Genomic DNA, 16,399 nt, shown 5'->3' on the forward strand with positions numbered 1-16,399 from the left:
ACTGCAAAAACCTCACAGACCTTACTTTGGTGTGCGATCTCACATGTAATGGACCCAAATAATACAATTACCCTAGTACCATCAGACACAAAGACATACTCAAGTTCAACTAAGTGGGTGTTTACAATAGGTTATAAAGCATATATGCCTATGAAACACAGTATGTGATTATGTGTGACCTAGAACTAGTAATTGCAAATTGCCATGATCCAGAATATAACATTTACCCAATGACATAAAACCTCAAAGCCCTTGGTAATGACCTAGAGATTCATAGGCTTGACGGGCCGTCATAACTAGACAGCACAAGGTTCCTCAACCAACAAGACTCCATAGTGCGAGATATCCCGTCAAGCCTATGAATCTCTAGGTCATTACCAAGGGCTTTGAGGTTTTATGTCATTGGGTAAATGTTATATTCTGGATCATGGCAATTTGCAATTACTAGTTCTAGGTCACACATAATCACATACTGTGTTTCATAGGCATATATGCTTTATAACCTATTGTAAACACCCACTTAGTTGAACTTGAGTATGTCTTTGTGTCTGATGGTACTAGGGTAATTGTATTATTTGGGTCCATTACATGTGAGATCGCACACCAAAGTAAGGTCTGTGAGGTTTTTGCAGTAGGGTTACTTTCACACGTATGTTGGGTTTCTGTGTAGAGCGATTGGCTTGGAAACTATAGGGTTGTTACTCATTGTTTCCTTTTATCTACACTATAGAGCGGGGTCTCACACTCCCGAGCGGTTGCCGGGTGAGGTGAGGTCTTCACCCACACAAGGCTGGGTGAGTAGCATCATGTGGAAATGCCTCATGTTGTTTGAGCTATTAAGCTTTTCCCTAAATATGCAGAATGTCAATTATTCATGCAAGTGTGGTTTGCCGGTGCGGCTGGTGTGTATGTATTTAGATGCGTACTCGATATATGATGTGGTTGTAAATCAAATTCCTTTTTCTAGGAAGAAGACGATCTCCTTTCCTTCCAGTGGACATTCAACTGTGATGGTTCCTGGTAGATATGTACCTATTTTGTAGTAGTACATAGTTGGGTTTTGATTTAACATCTCATTCTGGGTTGTAGTAGCCTCTTTTTGTTATGGTCCTGAAGAAAGCTGGGGGAAAGCCCCTAGAGCTGAAACATGTCGACCGTTCTTCACAGCGCCATTGGGTAATCTCATTACCCGGCGTATTTTTAATCTCTGACACATTGAGTGCGTTTTGAATACTTTACAACGCCCATGTAGTCGATTTTATTTTCACTACTTTTCTCTAGGCACTTCACTTTAGTCAAATATCACTTTATGATGATTATCACGACTATCTTCCTGACATCCATTTCTGCATCGGCACTATAAGGTCGGTTGCGTCTTGGAATGATCAGTAAACATCCCACATGACGCAAACTCCACCACGAAGGTGATCTGATGGGATTCATATAGTCAGTGATCTTCACCATCATGTGTTCTTGCACGCATCCTTTTATTGCACCCTGGCTAGTACAGCTACACACTATTCCCCAGACCTGGTCTGCTCTTTTTTGTGGTTATATATTGTAGTAAGGGGTATGAGCAGACAGGTCATTAAATATCCCCTTGACCCTCCACATACCTGTTTTGTTTTTTGTATAAAGAGCAACTTTTTAGTTGCGGGTCTTTTTTGAGAATGGAGGCAACGCACCTCTGGTTGCATCCTTTAGGCTCACCTAACATAATTGTGTATACTCCCCTTCTGATAAACCTATTTTTTGGCACTTACTATTTAAGGGCCATGTTGTGCCTTATCTAACTGTGACCCTTTATAACTTTATTACGAGTTATCATTTGGAGATGTAATACTCCACAGGACAAGCAGTCTGTTGTGGATACATCACTCAGAGTGACTCCACAGAGACTACACGTTTTTCTGTTTGCTTCTTGGGGTTAAAGTTCCTCCACCCCATAAGGATTCCATTCGAGAGACCTCAGCGTCACCTTTTCCTATTTAAACAAACATCGGGCATAGGACACTTGCATATGGTCCTACAATCGGAGCTATAAGAAAATTTAGGGTGCTTTCATGACCCAAGTGACCATTCACTATGAGCTCTTCGAGTATGAAAAGCTTTTCTGTTGTGCTTGGGTCTCGTGCTACCTACCTGCACCGTTGAAATCAATGTCCCTATTGATTGTTAGTGTGTGCTTTTTTCTTTAATCAGCACTTAGACAATAACGAATCATACGTTATTGTCTGGGAGATTTACGTCAAGGCGCATGTGCGCAACAGCAGTGTTTCCCTGCACGCGCTGACGTTTTCTATCGGTATCGCGCTAATGCGCATGTGCATGGGAGTAGTGTCTTTTCATTCACGCTACAGTCTGCCGATTCTTAATGGCGATTGTGGCCACTTCTTTTAATGAATGGCAGCTATATAAGTGCGATAAACGGCCTCTCCGACAGCTCCTTTTCCGCTCGGGTTACCATCCGAGTCACCGACGGACAGGTCAGTTCCCTGATTGTCTCGCTGCAGTTAACTTGAATCTGTCAGAGTAGGAATAGATATCTCGCACTATGGAGTCTTGTTGGTTGAGGAACCTTGTGCTGTCTAGTTATGACGGCCCGTCAAGCCTATGAATCTCTAGGTCATTACCAAGGGCTTTGAGGTTTTATGTCATTGGGTAAATGTTATATTCTGGATCATGGCAATTTGCAATTACTAGTTCTAGGTCACACATAATCACATACTGTGTTTCATAGGCATATATGCTTTATAACCTATTGTAAACACCCACTTAGTTGAACTTGAGTATGTCTTTGTGTCTGATGGTACTAGGGTAATTGTATTATTTGGGTCCATTACATGTGAGATCGCACACCAAAGTAAGGTCTGTGAGGTTTTTGCAGTAGGGTTACTTTCACACGTATGTTGGGTTTCTGTGTAGAGCGATTGGCTTGGAAACTATAGGGTTGTTACTCATTGTTTCCTTTTATCTACACTATAGAGCGGGGTCTCACACTCCCGAGCGGTTGCCGGGTGAGGTGAGGTCTTCACCCACACAAGGCTGGGTGAGTAGCATCATGTGGAAATGCCTCATGTTGTTTGAGCTATTAAGCTTTTCCCTAAATATGCAGAATGTCAATTATTCATGCAAGTGTGGTTTGCCGGTGCGGCTGGTGTGTATGTATTTAGATGCGTACTCGATATATGATGTGGTTGTAAATCAAATTCCTTTTTCTAGGAAGAAGACGATCTCCTTTCCTTCCAGTGGACATTCAACTGTGATGGTTCCTGGTAGATATGTACCTATTTTGTAGTAGTACATAGTTGGGTTTTGATTTAACATCTCATTCTGGGTTGTAGTAGCCTCTTTTTGTTATGGTCCTGAAGAAAGCTGGGGGAAAGCCCCTAGAGCTGAAACATGTCGACCGTTCTTCACAGCGCCATTGGGTAATCTCATTACCCGGCGTATTTTTAATCTCTGACACATTGAGTGCGTTTTGAATACTTTACAACGCCCATGTAGTCGATTTTATTTTCACTACTTTTCTCTAGGCACTTCACTTTAGTCAAATATCACTTTATGATGATTATCACGACTATCTTCCTGACATCCATTTCTGCATCGGCACTATAAGGTCGGTTGCGTCTTGGAATGATCAGTAAACATCCCACATGACGCAAACTCCACCACGAAGGTGATCTGATGGGATTCATATAGTCAGTGATCTTCACCATCATGTGTTCTTGCACGCATCCTTTTATTGCACCCTGGCTAGTACAGCTACACACTATTCCCCAGACCTGGTCTGCTCTTTTTTGTGGTTATATATTGTAGTAAGGGGTATGAGCAGACAGGTCATTAAATATCCCCTTGACCCTCCACATACCTGTTTTGTTTTTTGTATAAAGAGCAACTTTTTAGTTGCGGGTCTTTTTTGAGAATGGAGGCAACGCACCTCTGGTTGCATCCTTTAGGCTCACCTAACATAATTGTGTATACTCCCCTTCTGATAAACCTATTTTTTGGCACTTACTATTTAAGGGCCATGTTGTGCCTTATCTAACTGTGACCCTTTATAACTTTATTACGAGTTATCATTTGGAGATGTAATACTCCACAGGACAAGCAGTCTGTTGTGGATACATCACTCAGAGTGACTCCACAGAGACTACACGTTTTTCTGTTTGCTTCTTGGGGTTAAAGTTCCTCCACCCCATAAGGATTCCATTCGAGAGACCTCAGCGTCACCTTTTCCTATTTAAACAAACATCGGGCATAGGACACTTACATATGGTCCTACAATCGGAGCTATAAGAAAATTTAGGGTGCTTTCATGACCCAAGTGACCATTCACTATGAGCTCTTCGAGTATGAAAAGCTTTTCTGTTGTGCTTGGGTCTCGTGCTACCTACCTGCACCGTTGAAATCAATGTCCCTATTGATTGTTAGTGTGTGCTTTTTTCTTTAATCAGCACTTAGACAATAACGAATCATACGTTATTGTCTGGGAGATTTACGTCAAGGCGCATGTGCGCAAGAGCAGTGTTTCCCTGCACGCGCTGACGTTTTCTATCGGTATCGCGCTAATGGGCATGCGCATGGGAGTAGTGTCTTTTCATTCACGCTACAGTCTGCCGATTCTTAATGGCGATTGTGGCCACTTCTTTTAATGAATGGCAGCTATATAAGTGCGATAAACGGCCTCTCCGACAGCTCCTTTTCCGCTCGGGTTACCATCCGAGTCACCGACGGACAGGTCAGTTCCCTGATTGTCTCGCTGCAGTTAACTTGAATCTGTCAGAGTAGGAATAGATATCTCGCACTATGGAGTCTTGTTGGTTGAGGAACCTTGTGCTGTCTAGTTATGACGGCCCGTCAAGCCTATGAATCTCTAGGTCATTACCAAGGGCTTTGAGGTTTTATGTCATTGGGTAAATGTTATATTCTGGATCATGGCAATTTGCAATTACTAGTTCTAGGTCACACATAATCACATACTGTGTTTCATAGGCATATATGCTTTATAACCTATTGTAAACACCCACTTAGTTGAACTTGAGTATGTCTTTGTGTCTGATGGTACTAGGGTAATTGTATTATTTGGGTCCATTACATGTGAGATCGCACACCAAAGTAAGGTCTGTGAGGTTTTTGCAGTAGGGTTACTTTCACACGTATGTTGGGTTTCTGTGTAGAGCGATTGGCTTGGAAACTATAGGGTTGTTACTCATTGTTTCCTTTTATCTACACTATAGAGCGGGGTCTCACACTCCCGAGCGGTTGCCGGGTGAGGTGAGGTCTTCACCCACACAAGGCTGGGTGAGTAGCATCATGTGGAAATGCCTCATGTTGTTTGAGCTATTAAGCTTTTCCCTAAATATGCAGAATGTCAATTATTCATGCAAGTGTGGTTTGCCGGTGCGGCTGGTGTGTATGTATTTAGATGCGTACTCGATATATGATGTGGTTGTAAATCAAATTCCTTTTTCTAGGAAGAAGACGATCTCCTTTCCTTCCAGTGGACATTCAACTGTGATGGTTCCTGGTAGATATGTACCTATTTTGTAGTAGTACATAGTTGGGTTTTGATTTAACATCTCATTCTGGGTTGTAGTAGCCTCTTTTTGTTATGGTCCTGAAGAAAGCTGGGGGAAAGCCCCTAGAGCTGAAACATGTCGACCGTTCTTCACAGCGCCATTGGGTAATCTCATTACCCGGCGTATTTTTAATCTCTGACACATTGAGTGCGTTTTGAATACTTTACAACGCCCATGTAGTCGATTTTATTTTCACTACTTTTCTCTAGGCACTTCACTTTAGTCAAATATCACTTTATGATGATTATCACGACTATCTTCCTGACATCCATTTCTGCATCGGCACTATAAGGTCGGTTGCGTCTTGGAATGATCAGTAAACATCCCACATGACGCAAACTCCACCACGAAGGTGATCTGATGGGATTCATATAGTCAGTGATCTTCACCATCATGTGTTCTTGCACGCATCCTTTTATTGCACCCTGGCTAGTACAGCTACACACTATTCCCCAGACCTGGTCTGCTCTTTTTTGTGGTTATATATTGTAGTAAGGGGTATGAGCAGACAGGTCATTAAATATCCCCTTGACCCTCCACATACCTGTTTTGTTTTTTGTATAAAGAGCAACTTTTTAGTTGCGGGTCTTTTTTGAGAATGGAGGCAACGCACCTCTGGTTGCATCCTTTAGGCTCACCTAACATAATTGTGTATACTCCCCTTCTGATAAACCTATTTTTTGGCACTTACTATTTAAGGGCCATGTTGTGCCTTATCTAACTGTGACCCTTTATAACTTTATTACGAGTTATCATTTGGAGATGTAATACTCCACAGGACAAGCAGTCTGTTGTGGATACATCACTCAGAGTGACTCCACAGAGACTACACGTTTTTCTGTTTGCTTCTTGGGGTTAAAGTTCCTCCACCCCATAAGGATTCCATTCGAGAGACCTCAGCGTCACCTTTTCCTATTTAAACAAACATCGGGCATAGGACACTTACATATGGTCCTACAATCGGAGCTATAAGAAAATTTAGGGTGCTTTCATGACCCAAGTGACCATTCACTATGAGCTCTTCGAGTATGAAAAGCTTTTCTGTTGTGCTTGGGTCTCGTGCTACCTACCTGCACCGTTGAAATCAATGTCCCTATTGATTGTTAGTGTGTGCTTTTTTCTTTAATCAGCACTTAGACAATAACGAATCATACGTTATTGTCTGGGAGATTTACGTCAAGGCGCATGTGCGCAAGAGCAGTGTTTCCCTGCACGCGCTGACGTTTTCTATCGGTATCGCGCTAATGCGCATGCGCATGGGAGTAGTGTCTTTTCATTCACGCTACAGTCTGCCGATTCTTAATGGCGATTGTGGCCACTTCTTTTAATGAATGGCAGCTATATAAGTGCGATAAACGGCCTCTCCGACACCTCCTTTTCCGCTCGGGTTACCATCCGAGTCACCGACGGACAGGTCAGTTCCCTGATTGTCTCGCTGCAGTTAACTTGAATCTGTCAGAGTAGGAATAGATATCTCGCACTATGGAGTCTTGTTGGTTGAGGAACCTTGTGCTGTCTAGTTATGACGGCCCGTCAAGCCTATGAATCTCTAGGTCATTACCAAGGGCTTTGAGGTTTTATGTCATTGGGTAAATGTTATATTCTGGATCATGGCAATTTGCAATTACTAGTTCTAGGTCACACATAATCACATACTGTGTTTCATAGGCATATATGCTTTATAACCTATTGTAAACACCCACTTAGTTGAACTTGAGTATGTCTTTGTGTCTGATGGTACTAGGGTAATTGTATTATTTGGGTCCATTACATGTGAGATCGCACACCAAAGTAAGGTCTGTGAGGTTTTTGCAGTAGGGTTACTTTCACACGTATGTTGGGTTTCTGTGTAGAGCGATTGGCTTGGAAACTATAGGGTTGTTACTCATTGTTTCCTTTTATCTACACTATAGAGCGGGGTCTCACACTCCCGAGCGGTTGCCGGGTGAGGTGAGGTCTTCACCCACACAAGGCTGGGTGAGTAGCATCATGTGGAAATGCCTCATGTTGTTTGAGCTATTAAGCTTTTCCCTAAATATGCAGAATGTCAATTATTCATGCAAGTGTGGTTTGCCGGTGCGGCTGGTGTGTATGTATTTAGATGCGTACTCGATATATGATGTGGTTGTAAATCAAATTCCTTTTTCTAGGAAGAAGACGATCTCCTTTCCTTCCAGTGGACATTCAACTGTGATGGTTCCTGGTAGATATGTACCTATTTTGTAGTAGTACATAGTTGGGTTTTGATTTAACATCTCATTCTGGGTTGTAGTAGCCTCTTTTTGTTATGGTCCTGAAGAAAGCTGGGGGAAAGCCCCTAGAGCTGAAACATGTCGACCGTTCTTCACAGCGCCATTGGGTAATCTCATTACCCGGCGTATTTTTAATCTCTGACACATTGAGTGCGTTTTGAATACTTTACAACGCCCATGTAGTCGATTTTATTTTCACTACTTTTCTCTAGGCACTTCACTTTAGTCAAATATCACTTTATGATGATTATCACGACTATCTTCCTGACATCCATTTCTGCATCGGCACTATAAGGTCGGTTGCGTCTTGGAATGATCAGTAAACATCCCACATGACGCAAACTCCACCACGAAGGTGATCTGATGGGATTCATATAGTCAGTGATCTTCACCATCATGTGTTCTTGCACGCATCCTTTTATTGCACCCTGGCTAGTACAGCTACACACTATTCCCCAGACCTGGTCTGCTCTTTTTTGTGGTTATATGATTTGTATATATACCTTCTCACCTGTCCATGCGAAAAATCATATGTAGGCAGTACAATGTTTCCTGTCAAGAAAAAAGTGTTGGAACATATGCAAGCCATCCAAAATAAGGATAAACAGTATCCAGTTGCTCGCCACTTTGAAGAAATCCATAACAGCACAGCGTTTTAATGTGATTAATTGCATAGCCAAATCCAATAGGGGTGGACAAAGAATGCACAAATTGCGGAAAATGGAATCCAGATACATTCTGGAATTAGATACTAAGGTACGATCAGACTTGTACTCAGATGAGGAACTGTCTACATTTTTAGGGGAATATGATGCATGGCTTTATGATATGAGATATATACAATTTAATGTTCATGCTTCTGCTTGCACCCTTTGTATCCCTGATACACTTCCCTGACCACAGGCATTATTCTCTTCATTTCCCCCTCTTTCTTTTCCTTCTCTTCTTTTGTCTATCTTTTCTTTTTTCTGTCTTTCTTTTTTTGTTGTTCACCATTTCTCTTTCTTATGTAATACATTATATATGAGGTTGCCTCCAATGACGTGGTTATTAACATACTAATGAGATACTTGGTTTTAATAAGGTTGTTCTTTTTAATCTTTTTCGCTGTGTTCTCTTCTTTTTTGTACACCGACATTGGACCAGCTGGGAAGTGATATTTGAGAAGCTATCCATTTAGTGAGTGTGGAAGCTGCTGTTGGTGTGGATACCCCCATTTTTGTTTTTGGAAGGCTAAGGAACTAGTTATGGTAGTAATTAAGGACAGTTTGCTATTTGTATTTCTTTATTGCGAGACTGTGTTAATGTGTTAGCATGTTTAGTTGTTACTGGTTTGATATTATCTCACCAGGGCCACATTTAATTTGTTGCCTTACTATTGACATTGTTGCAATATCTGCCCACTGGGGCATAATGAAGTAGAAAGTCCTGATATATACCTAGAGCAGTATGTTGCACACAGTCCCTGGACCGGAATCAGGCATCCTAGGACCGGTTTAGCCGTCTTCAGCCAGGCAGGGTATGCTCAGACGTGAGTCCCTTGCTCACTTTGCCACTGGATTCAAGCAAGCCGGGCTGAAGACAGCTGAAATACCAGAAACCGGTCCTCAGAAGCTTGTTTCCGGCCCAGGGAAGGCATGGCTTGGCAGTTCGGGCTGGACTGTTCCCATGAGGCACAGGTTCAGCCTGATTTGCATATGGCCATGTCTGAACTGGGGTGGCAGAGAGGGCTAAAGAACGGTGATGGATTAAACCCAGATCTGTTGACTGGGTGTGAGTGTTTGATTGGTTCACATGCTCCGTCCATCACCACCCCCTTTTGTACCGCTTTGTTCGCCATAAGTTGGCAGGGTATGCTCAGACATGAGTCCCCTGCTCACTTTGCCACTGGATTCAAGCAAGCCGGGCTGAAGACGGCTGAAATGCCAGAAACAGGTCCTCGGAAGCTTGTTTCCGGTCCAGGGAAGGCGTGGCTTGGCAGTTCGGGCTGGACTCTTCCCATGAGGAACAGGGTCAGACTGATTTGCATATGGCCATGTCTGAACTGGGGTGGCAAAGTGGGCTAAAGAACAGTGATGGATTCAACCCAGATCTGTTGACAGGGTGTGAGTGTTTGATTGGTTCACTTGCTCTGTCCATCACCACCCCCTTTTGCACTAATTATTTAAGAAGTCATGCAGACTCCTATGTCCTATCAGTAAGATACTGGTAGTGTTTTCACTGAGTAAATGTTCTCTGTGTCTTTCTTTATGCAGCTGATACAGTCACAATCTCCCAGTGATGTATAGTATGCACTTTTGCATTGAAAAGAGAGACTGAGGGCCTGACTTATATCTTGGTGGACATCAGTGACGGATATCCTGTTCACCAAAATATATACCCCATAGAATATAATGGGATTTATATTTTAGTGGACGGCATATCTGTCACAGTTGTGACAGAGTAACCGTCCACCGAGAGCTAAATCAGGCCCTGAGTTGGCCCATCATAGGAGGTTGAGAAGCAAACATCATTCCTTGCATACATTAGTAGTTCCAAATGTAATTTAGGTTTAAGAAATTAGTAATAGGGCTTCAATCAATCAATCATGGCATTTGTAATGCGCACTGCACACCTGCGCGGGTCTCAAGGCGCTGGGGGGAGGGAGGAAGCTGCTACTGTTCGAAGAGCCAGGTCTTGGAAGTCTTCTGAAGGTCAAGAGGTCTTCAGTCTGCTGCAGGCGAATGGGGAGGGGGTTAAATGTCTTGGCGGCGAAGTGGGAGAATGATCTGCCGCCGGCGGTCACTCTTCGGATGCCTGGGACGGTGGCGAGGGCGCATTCTACGGAGCGGTGCTGGCGGGTGGGGGTGTAGAGGCTGAGACGGTTATTGAGGTATGTTGGTTCGGTGTTGTGGAGTGCCATGTTTGTGTGGGTGAGGAGTTTGAAGGGTATCCTCTTGTTGATAGGGTGCCAGTGTAGGTCTCTCAGGTGGGGCATGATGTGTCAGCAGCGAGGGATGTCGAGGATCAGGCGTGCAAAGGCGTTCTGGATACGTTGATGCCGTTTCAGGAGTTTGGCCGGGGATCCTGCGTAGAGTGCGTTTCCGTAGTCCACTCTACTGCTGACCAAGGCCTGGATGACCGTCCTTCTTGTTTCGGTGGGGAGCCACTTGAAGATCCTGCTAAGCATGCGAAGGGTGTTGAAGCAGGAGGAGGAGACGGTGTTGACCTGTTTTGTCATGGTGAGGGTAGAGTCGAGGCTGACCCTGAGGTTGCGTGCGTGGTCAGTGGGTATTGGGGGTGTTCCTAGTGCATTCGGCCACCAGGAGTCGTCCCAGGCCGAGGGGGTTGATCCGAGGATGAGGACCTCCATCTTGTCCGAGTTCAGCTTCAGTCGGCTGTTCCTCATCCAGTCAGCGAAGGCCTTTATTCCTTCGTGGAGGTTGGTTTTGGCTGTGTGGGGGTCCTTGGTGAGGGAGAGGATCAGCTGGCTGTCGTTGGCGTAGGAGAGGATGTTGAGGTCATGCCGTCGTGTGACGTGGGCGAGGGGTGCCATGTAAAACGATGAACAACGTTTGGCTGAGGGATGAGCCTGGGGTACACCGCAGATGATGTTGGTGGCTTCGGAGCGGAAGGGGGGGAGGCGGATGGTCTGTGTTCTGCTGGAGAGGAAGGAGGTGGTCCAGTCCACGGCCTTCTCTTGGATTCCAGCATGGTAGAGGCGTGTTCGTAGTTTGCGGTGGCAGACCGTGTCGAAAGCGGCTGACAGGTCCAGGAGGGTTAGGGCAGCGGTTTCTCCGTTGTCTAGCAGGGACCTACTGTCATCGGTGGCAGCGATGAGGGAAGTTTCAGTGCTGTGGTTGCTGCGGAACCCAGACTGGGATGGGTCGAGGATGCTGTTCTCCTCGAGGAAGCTGGTCAGTTGTTTATTGACTGCCTTTTCGATGATCTTTGCCGGGAACAGGAGCACGGAGATGGGTCGGAAGTTCTTGAGGTCCTTGGGGTCCGCCTTGGGTTTCTTGAGTAAGGCATTGATCTCTGCGTGCTTCCAGCTCTCTGGGAAGGTCACTGTCCGGAGATGGGGTGCGATGGTGCTTCTGGCCTTTTTGAAGATGTGGTGTGGGCAGGGGTCTTCCGGGGATCCTGAGTGGACGGTGTTCATGATCTTCATGGTGTTGTCGTCGTTAATGTTGGTCCAGGAGATCAGGCGGTTGGTGCGGGTGGTGGTCGTGGGAGCGGGGGTCTCAGTGGTTGCCGGGGTTGGTGGCGGCGTTGAAGCTGTTGTGGATGTCTGTGATCTTGCGATAGAAGAAGGTGGCCAGCGAGTCGCACAGGTCTTGTGAAGGTGGGATGTCGTTGGTGTTGGAGCTGGGGATGAAGAGTTCCTTCATGATGTTGAAGAGCTCTTTGCTGTTGTGTGCGTTGTTTTCTAGGCGATCTTTGAAGGTGGTCCTTTTGGCGGATCTGATGAGGTGGTGGTGTCTGTGGGTGGCGTTTTTGTGGGCGGTGTTGCTTTCCGTTGTTCGTTCACGTGGACAGGTTTTTTCGAGTTTTTGGCAGGTTCGTTTGGAGGCCTGGAGGTCTTCAGTGAACCAGCTGACTTTCTTGTTAGTGTGGGTGTTGGAGGGCTTATTGAGGGGGGCGAAGGTGTTGGTGCAGTCGTTGATCCACTGTTTGAGGTTGCGGGTGGCAGTGTCGGGGTCGGTTGGATCTGTGGGTGGGTTCCAGGCGAGGGTGGTGGAAAGCTGGTCTTCTGTGACTTTGCTCCAGCAGCTTCGCAGCATGTGTTGGGTGCAGTGGTGGGTTTCCGGAAGGTGAAGTGGATGCAGCGGTGATCGGTCCAGTGGAGCTCGGTGGTGTGGTTGAAGGAGACTTGGGAGTTTGCAGAGAAGATTGGGTCAAGCGTGTGGCCGGCGGAGTGGGTGGGTGTAGTGACGAGTTGTCTGAGTCCGAGGTTGGCGAGGTTGTCGATCAGGGTGGAGGAGTTGGTGTTGTTGTTGTTCTCCGGGTGGAAGTTTAGGTCCCCGAGGAGGATGTAGTCCGTGGAGGCGAGGGCGTGTGCTGACGAGGTTAGTGATGGAGTCACTGAACTGTGCTCATTGTCCGGGGGGTCGTAGATGAGGGTTCCTCTGAGGGTGGTGTTCAGATCGGTGAGGATCTGGAAGTGCAGGTGTTTGGCGTTGCTGAGGGTGTCATCGTTGTTCGTTGAGACTTTGCGAGTGCTCCTGTTGACGATGGCTATTCTTCCTCCTACTCCAGTGGTGCAGTCCCTTCGGATGATCTTATAGCCTTCCGGGATGGCTATGGCGATGTCGGGTGCCAAGGAGGGGTTCAGCCAGGTCTCTGTCAGGAAGGCGACGTCTGGGGTGTTGGAGTCCAGTAGGTCCCAGAGTTCCATGGTGTGTTTGCGTGCGGAGCGGGAGTTGAGAAGGATGCTTCTGAGGTTGTTGGGTTCTTTGGTAGGTGGGTTGGCGGGCCAGATGCTGGTGAAGCTGCAGATCCGGCAGGAGAAGGGTCCATCGGTGCACTTCGGGGTGGCCAGGCAGCAGCTGCGTGATCGTCCGATGTTGAGTGCGTGGAGGGTGCTGGCGTCGTAGCGGAGGCGTGCGTTGTGGCGTGCGTGGGGGCCAGGGGACCTGTTGCTTGGCACGGTCCAGGCGAGGACATGCGCAGACGAGCTTGCCTTAGGCACTCCTTCGGCATGCCAGCGGCTGCCGCCGTATATGGGGAAGAGGGAGGCAGGAGCAGCTGGGGGGCGGGAGGTAGGGGCAGCGAATGGCAGTCAGGGGGGCAGGACGCAGGGGGATGCAGCTGCGGGAACATGAGCGGTGGATGTCACGGGGCAAGGGCACAGAATCACGGGGGCACAGGGGAGAAAATGGGGCACAGAGTAAGTGGCAGAGAGGAAAAACGGGGCACAGAGGAAAAAAACGGGGCACAGAGCAAGTGGCTCGGAGGGAAAAACAAGGCACAGAGCAAGAGGCACAGAGGAAAAAATGGGGCACAGAGCAAGTGGCACAGAGGAAAAAACATGGCACAGAGCAAGTGACACAGTGGAAAAAAACGGGGCACAGAGCAAGTGAAACTGTGGAGAAAAAAAACGGGCAGAGAGGAAAAAACGGGGCACGGAGCAAGAGGCACAGATGAAAAAACGGGGCACAGAGCAAGTGGCACAGAGGGAAAAACGGGGCACAGAGCAAGAGGCACAGAGGAAAAAATGGGGCACAGAGCAAGTGGCACAGAGGAAAAAACGAGGCACAGAGCAAGTGACACAATGGAAAAAAACGGGGCACAGAGCCAGAGGCATAGAGGAAATAAAAAAGGGGCACACAGCAAGTGAAACAGTGGGTGTGAAAAAAATGGGCACAGAGGAAAAAACAGGGCACAGAGCAAGAGGCACAGGGGAAAACACGGGGCACAGGACAAGTGACACAGTGGAAAAAAAACGGGGCACAGAGGAACAAAATGGGGCACAGAGCAAGTGGCACAAAGCTTACCTCAGCAGTAGCAGCTGGGGCATGGACAGGATGCACAGGCAGTGCTGTGAGGAGGGGATCCACCAATCTAATAATGTCAAGGGTCGCTTACCTCACCGTGTATCGGCCACCATATATGGGGAGGAGGGAGGGAGGAGCAGCTGGGAGGCGGGAGGTAGGGGCAGCGAAAGGCAGTTAGTGGGGCGGGCCGCAGGGGGATGCAGCGGCGGGAGAGGTGGACACAGAGCAAGTGGCACAAAGGGAAAAACAGGGCACAGAGCAAGAGGCGCAGAAGAAAAAACGGGGCACAGAGCAAGTGGCACACAGGAAAAAACGGGGCACAGAGCAAGTGACACAGTGGAAAAAAAACGTGCACAGAGGAAAAAACCTGGCACAGAGCAAGAGGCACAGAGGAATAAACGGGGCACAGGGCAAGTGACAGTGGAAAAAAAAATGTGCACAGAGGAAAAAACCTGACACAGAGCAAGAGGCACAGAGGAATAAACGGGGCATAGGACAAGTGATACCGTGGAAAAAAACGGGGCACAGAGCAAGAGGCACAGAGGAAAAAAGCGGGGCACAGAGCAAGTGGCACAAAGCATTTCTCAGCAGCAGCAGTTGGGGCAGGGACAGGACGCAGAGGCGGTGCTGTGCGGAGGCGGAGCGACCTACCTAATAAGGTTAAGGGTGTCAGGTTTAGGAAATTAGTAATTGTTCAACTCAATACTACTAGTACTCTAGGCGATCTGATTTAGAAAAGTACAATGCAACTGAGTTTGCCTGTCAAAATAATTTTGGGGAGATTAATTGAACCACTAATCTACATTTTTTTTATCTTCTTTATTTCTTACTTCAGCACCCAATGGCAGGAGGGCCTCAAAGGCAAAGTAAGAAAGGACTGCCACCACCTGTTCCGCGGCGGTTGGATCCACCACCACCATCAGGCCCTACGGCAACAGCCAATAGTTCTTCTAGCCCCAGTAAGTTCTGTTATTAATATTATTTCCCTTTCTTTTACCTCTCCCCACTATTTTTACTCCATTATCCTTGCTTTCTAAATGTCATGTTTCTTTATCTGACTTTCTCCTTTCTGCATGAGACTGAATCTTTCTTCTGTGTTGTTAGTAGGCTTTCCCTCTCCTCGTCCATATCTTGTGGTAAACAGTGATACTCCACTGTGAAGATTGCAGGCCCAAATAAGCCTATTATTCACCACACATGTTTAATGAGAAGGCTTTATTTTTCTTGCTTATGCTCAAACTGTTAAACAGGTGAGCGGCTTTGGTCATAGTGGACCCCCCCCGTTCTGTGTCATTATTCAATTATACAGTAAACCAGCAGTTTCCATGATAGTGCAGCATGGCAAGACAGTTTAGGCCCCATTGCATTTGCTAACCAAGACAATATGTCCTCCATTGACTATTATTCCAATCATTTATTACACTTCAATGACTCAGAATCCTGTGTTTTATCATCCTGCAAGTGTTTGCCTGGTGTTATCGTTGTCTGCTATTTCTGGGACCACTCCCATAACACCCTAGCAGTGTGGGCCGAGCCTTGGAGTACCCAGGCCAAGGCGGGCTCATCTTCACCCATCCTCAAATGGAACAGAGTGGGCTTGGCTGGGCCCTGTCTCTTGGCTTGCGGCTTCAAACCTCGAAGAACTTTTTGCCCAGTAGCCCACCTTTGGCTAAGGTAGAGGAAACATTTACTAATCTATATTTTGATTGTTTGTTACTATCTTGGTGTATTGGTGCATGTAAAAGCATAGGAAAAAAGTAGGTAATTGAGATTGGCCCTGTCCCTATTCCATTGTGTAAGGGCACCTCAATTGATGGGATGCTAGAATGTGCTGTGAATGTGGTGAGCAATAAAATAGCACTTGCTGAAAGGAGACTGTCTATTGGCTCCACCGTCCCTAGCTCTGAACTTGTTTGTGGCTTCAGAGTTACCTCACTACGGGCCTCTCCCAATATTATCAACTCAACCGCTGGGGATGGTGCCGCTGCTTCAATGTTTCCAACTCCTCTTAATTCCCTGAGTCTAAGTTGCCAGTTAACATGTCATATGAAGGGCTCTTGCTCTTGTGACGTAAGGGGTAATGCTCAGT

General features: G+C 46.5%; 1 protein-coding gene across 1 annotated transcript in view; it reads left to right on the forward strand.

Moving 5' to 3' along the window:
• LOC144827843 (GTPase IMAP family member 9-like) overlaps positions 1 to 16,399 on the forward strand; it is an 87,579-nt gene that overhangs the window by 49,174 nt on the left and 22,006 nt on the right. Inside the window, exon 2 of the mRNA XM_078686008.1 lies at positions 15,146 to 15,269. Coding sequence (XP_078542134.1) covers positions 15,146 to 15,269 — 124 coding nt within the window. The remainder of the gene's footprint in view (positions 1 to 15,145; positions 15,270 to 16,399) is intronic.

This window comes from Lissotriton helveticus, chromosome 4_1, assembly GCF_964261635.1.
Source record: "Lissotriton helveticus chromosome 4_1, aLisHel1.1, whole genome shotgun sequence".
In the NCBI taxonomy this organism is placed as follows: domain Eukaryota; kingdom Metazoa; phylum Chordata; class Amphibia; order Caudata; family Salamandridae; genus Lissotriton; species Lissotriton helveticus.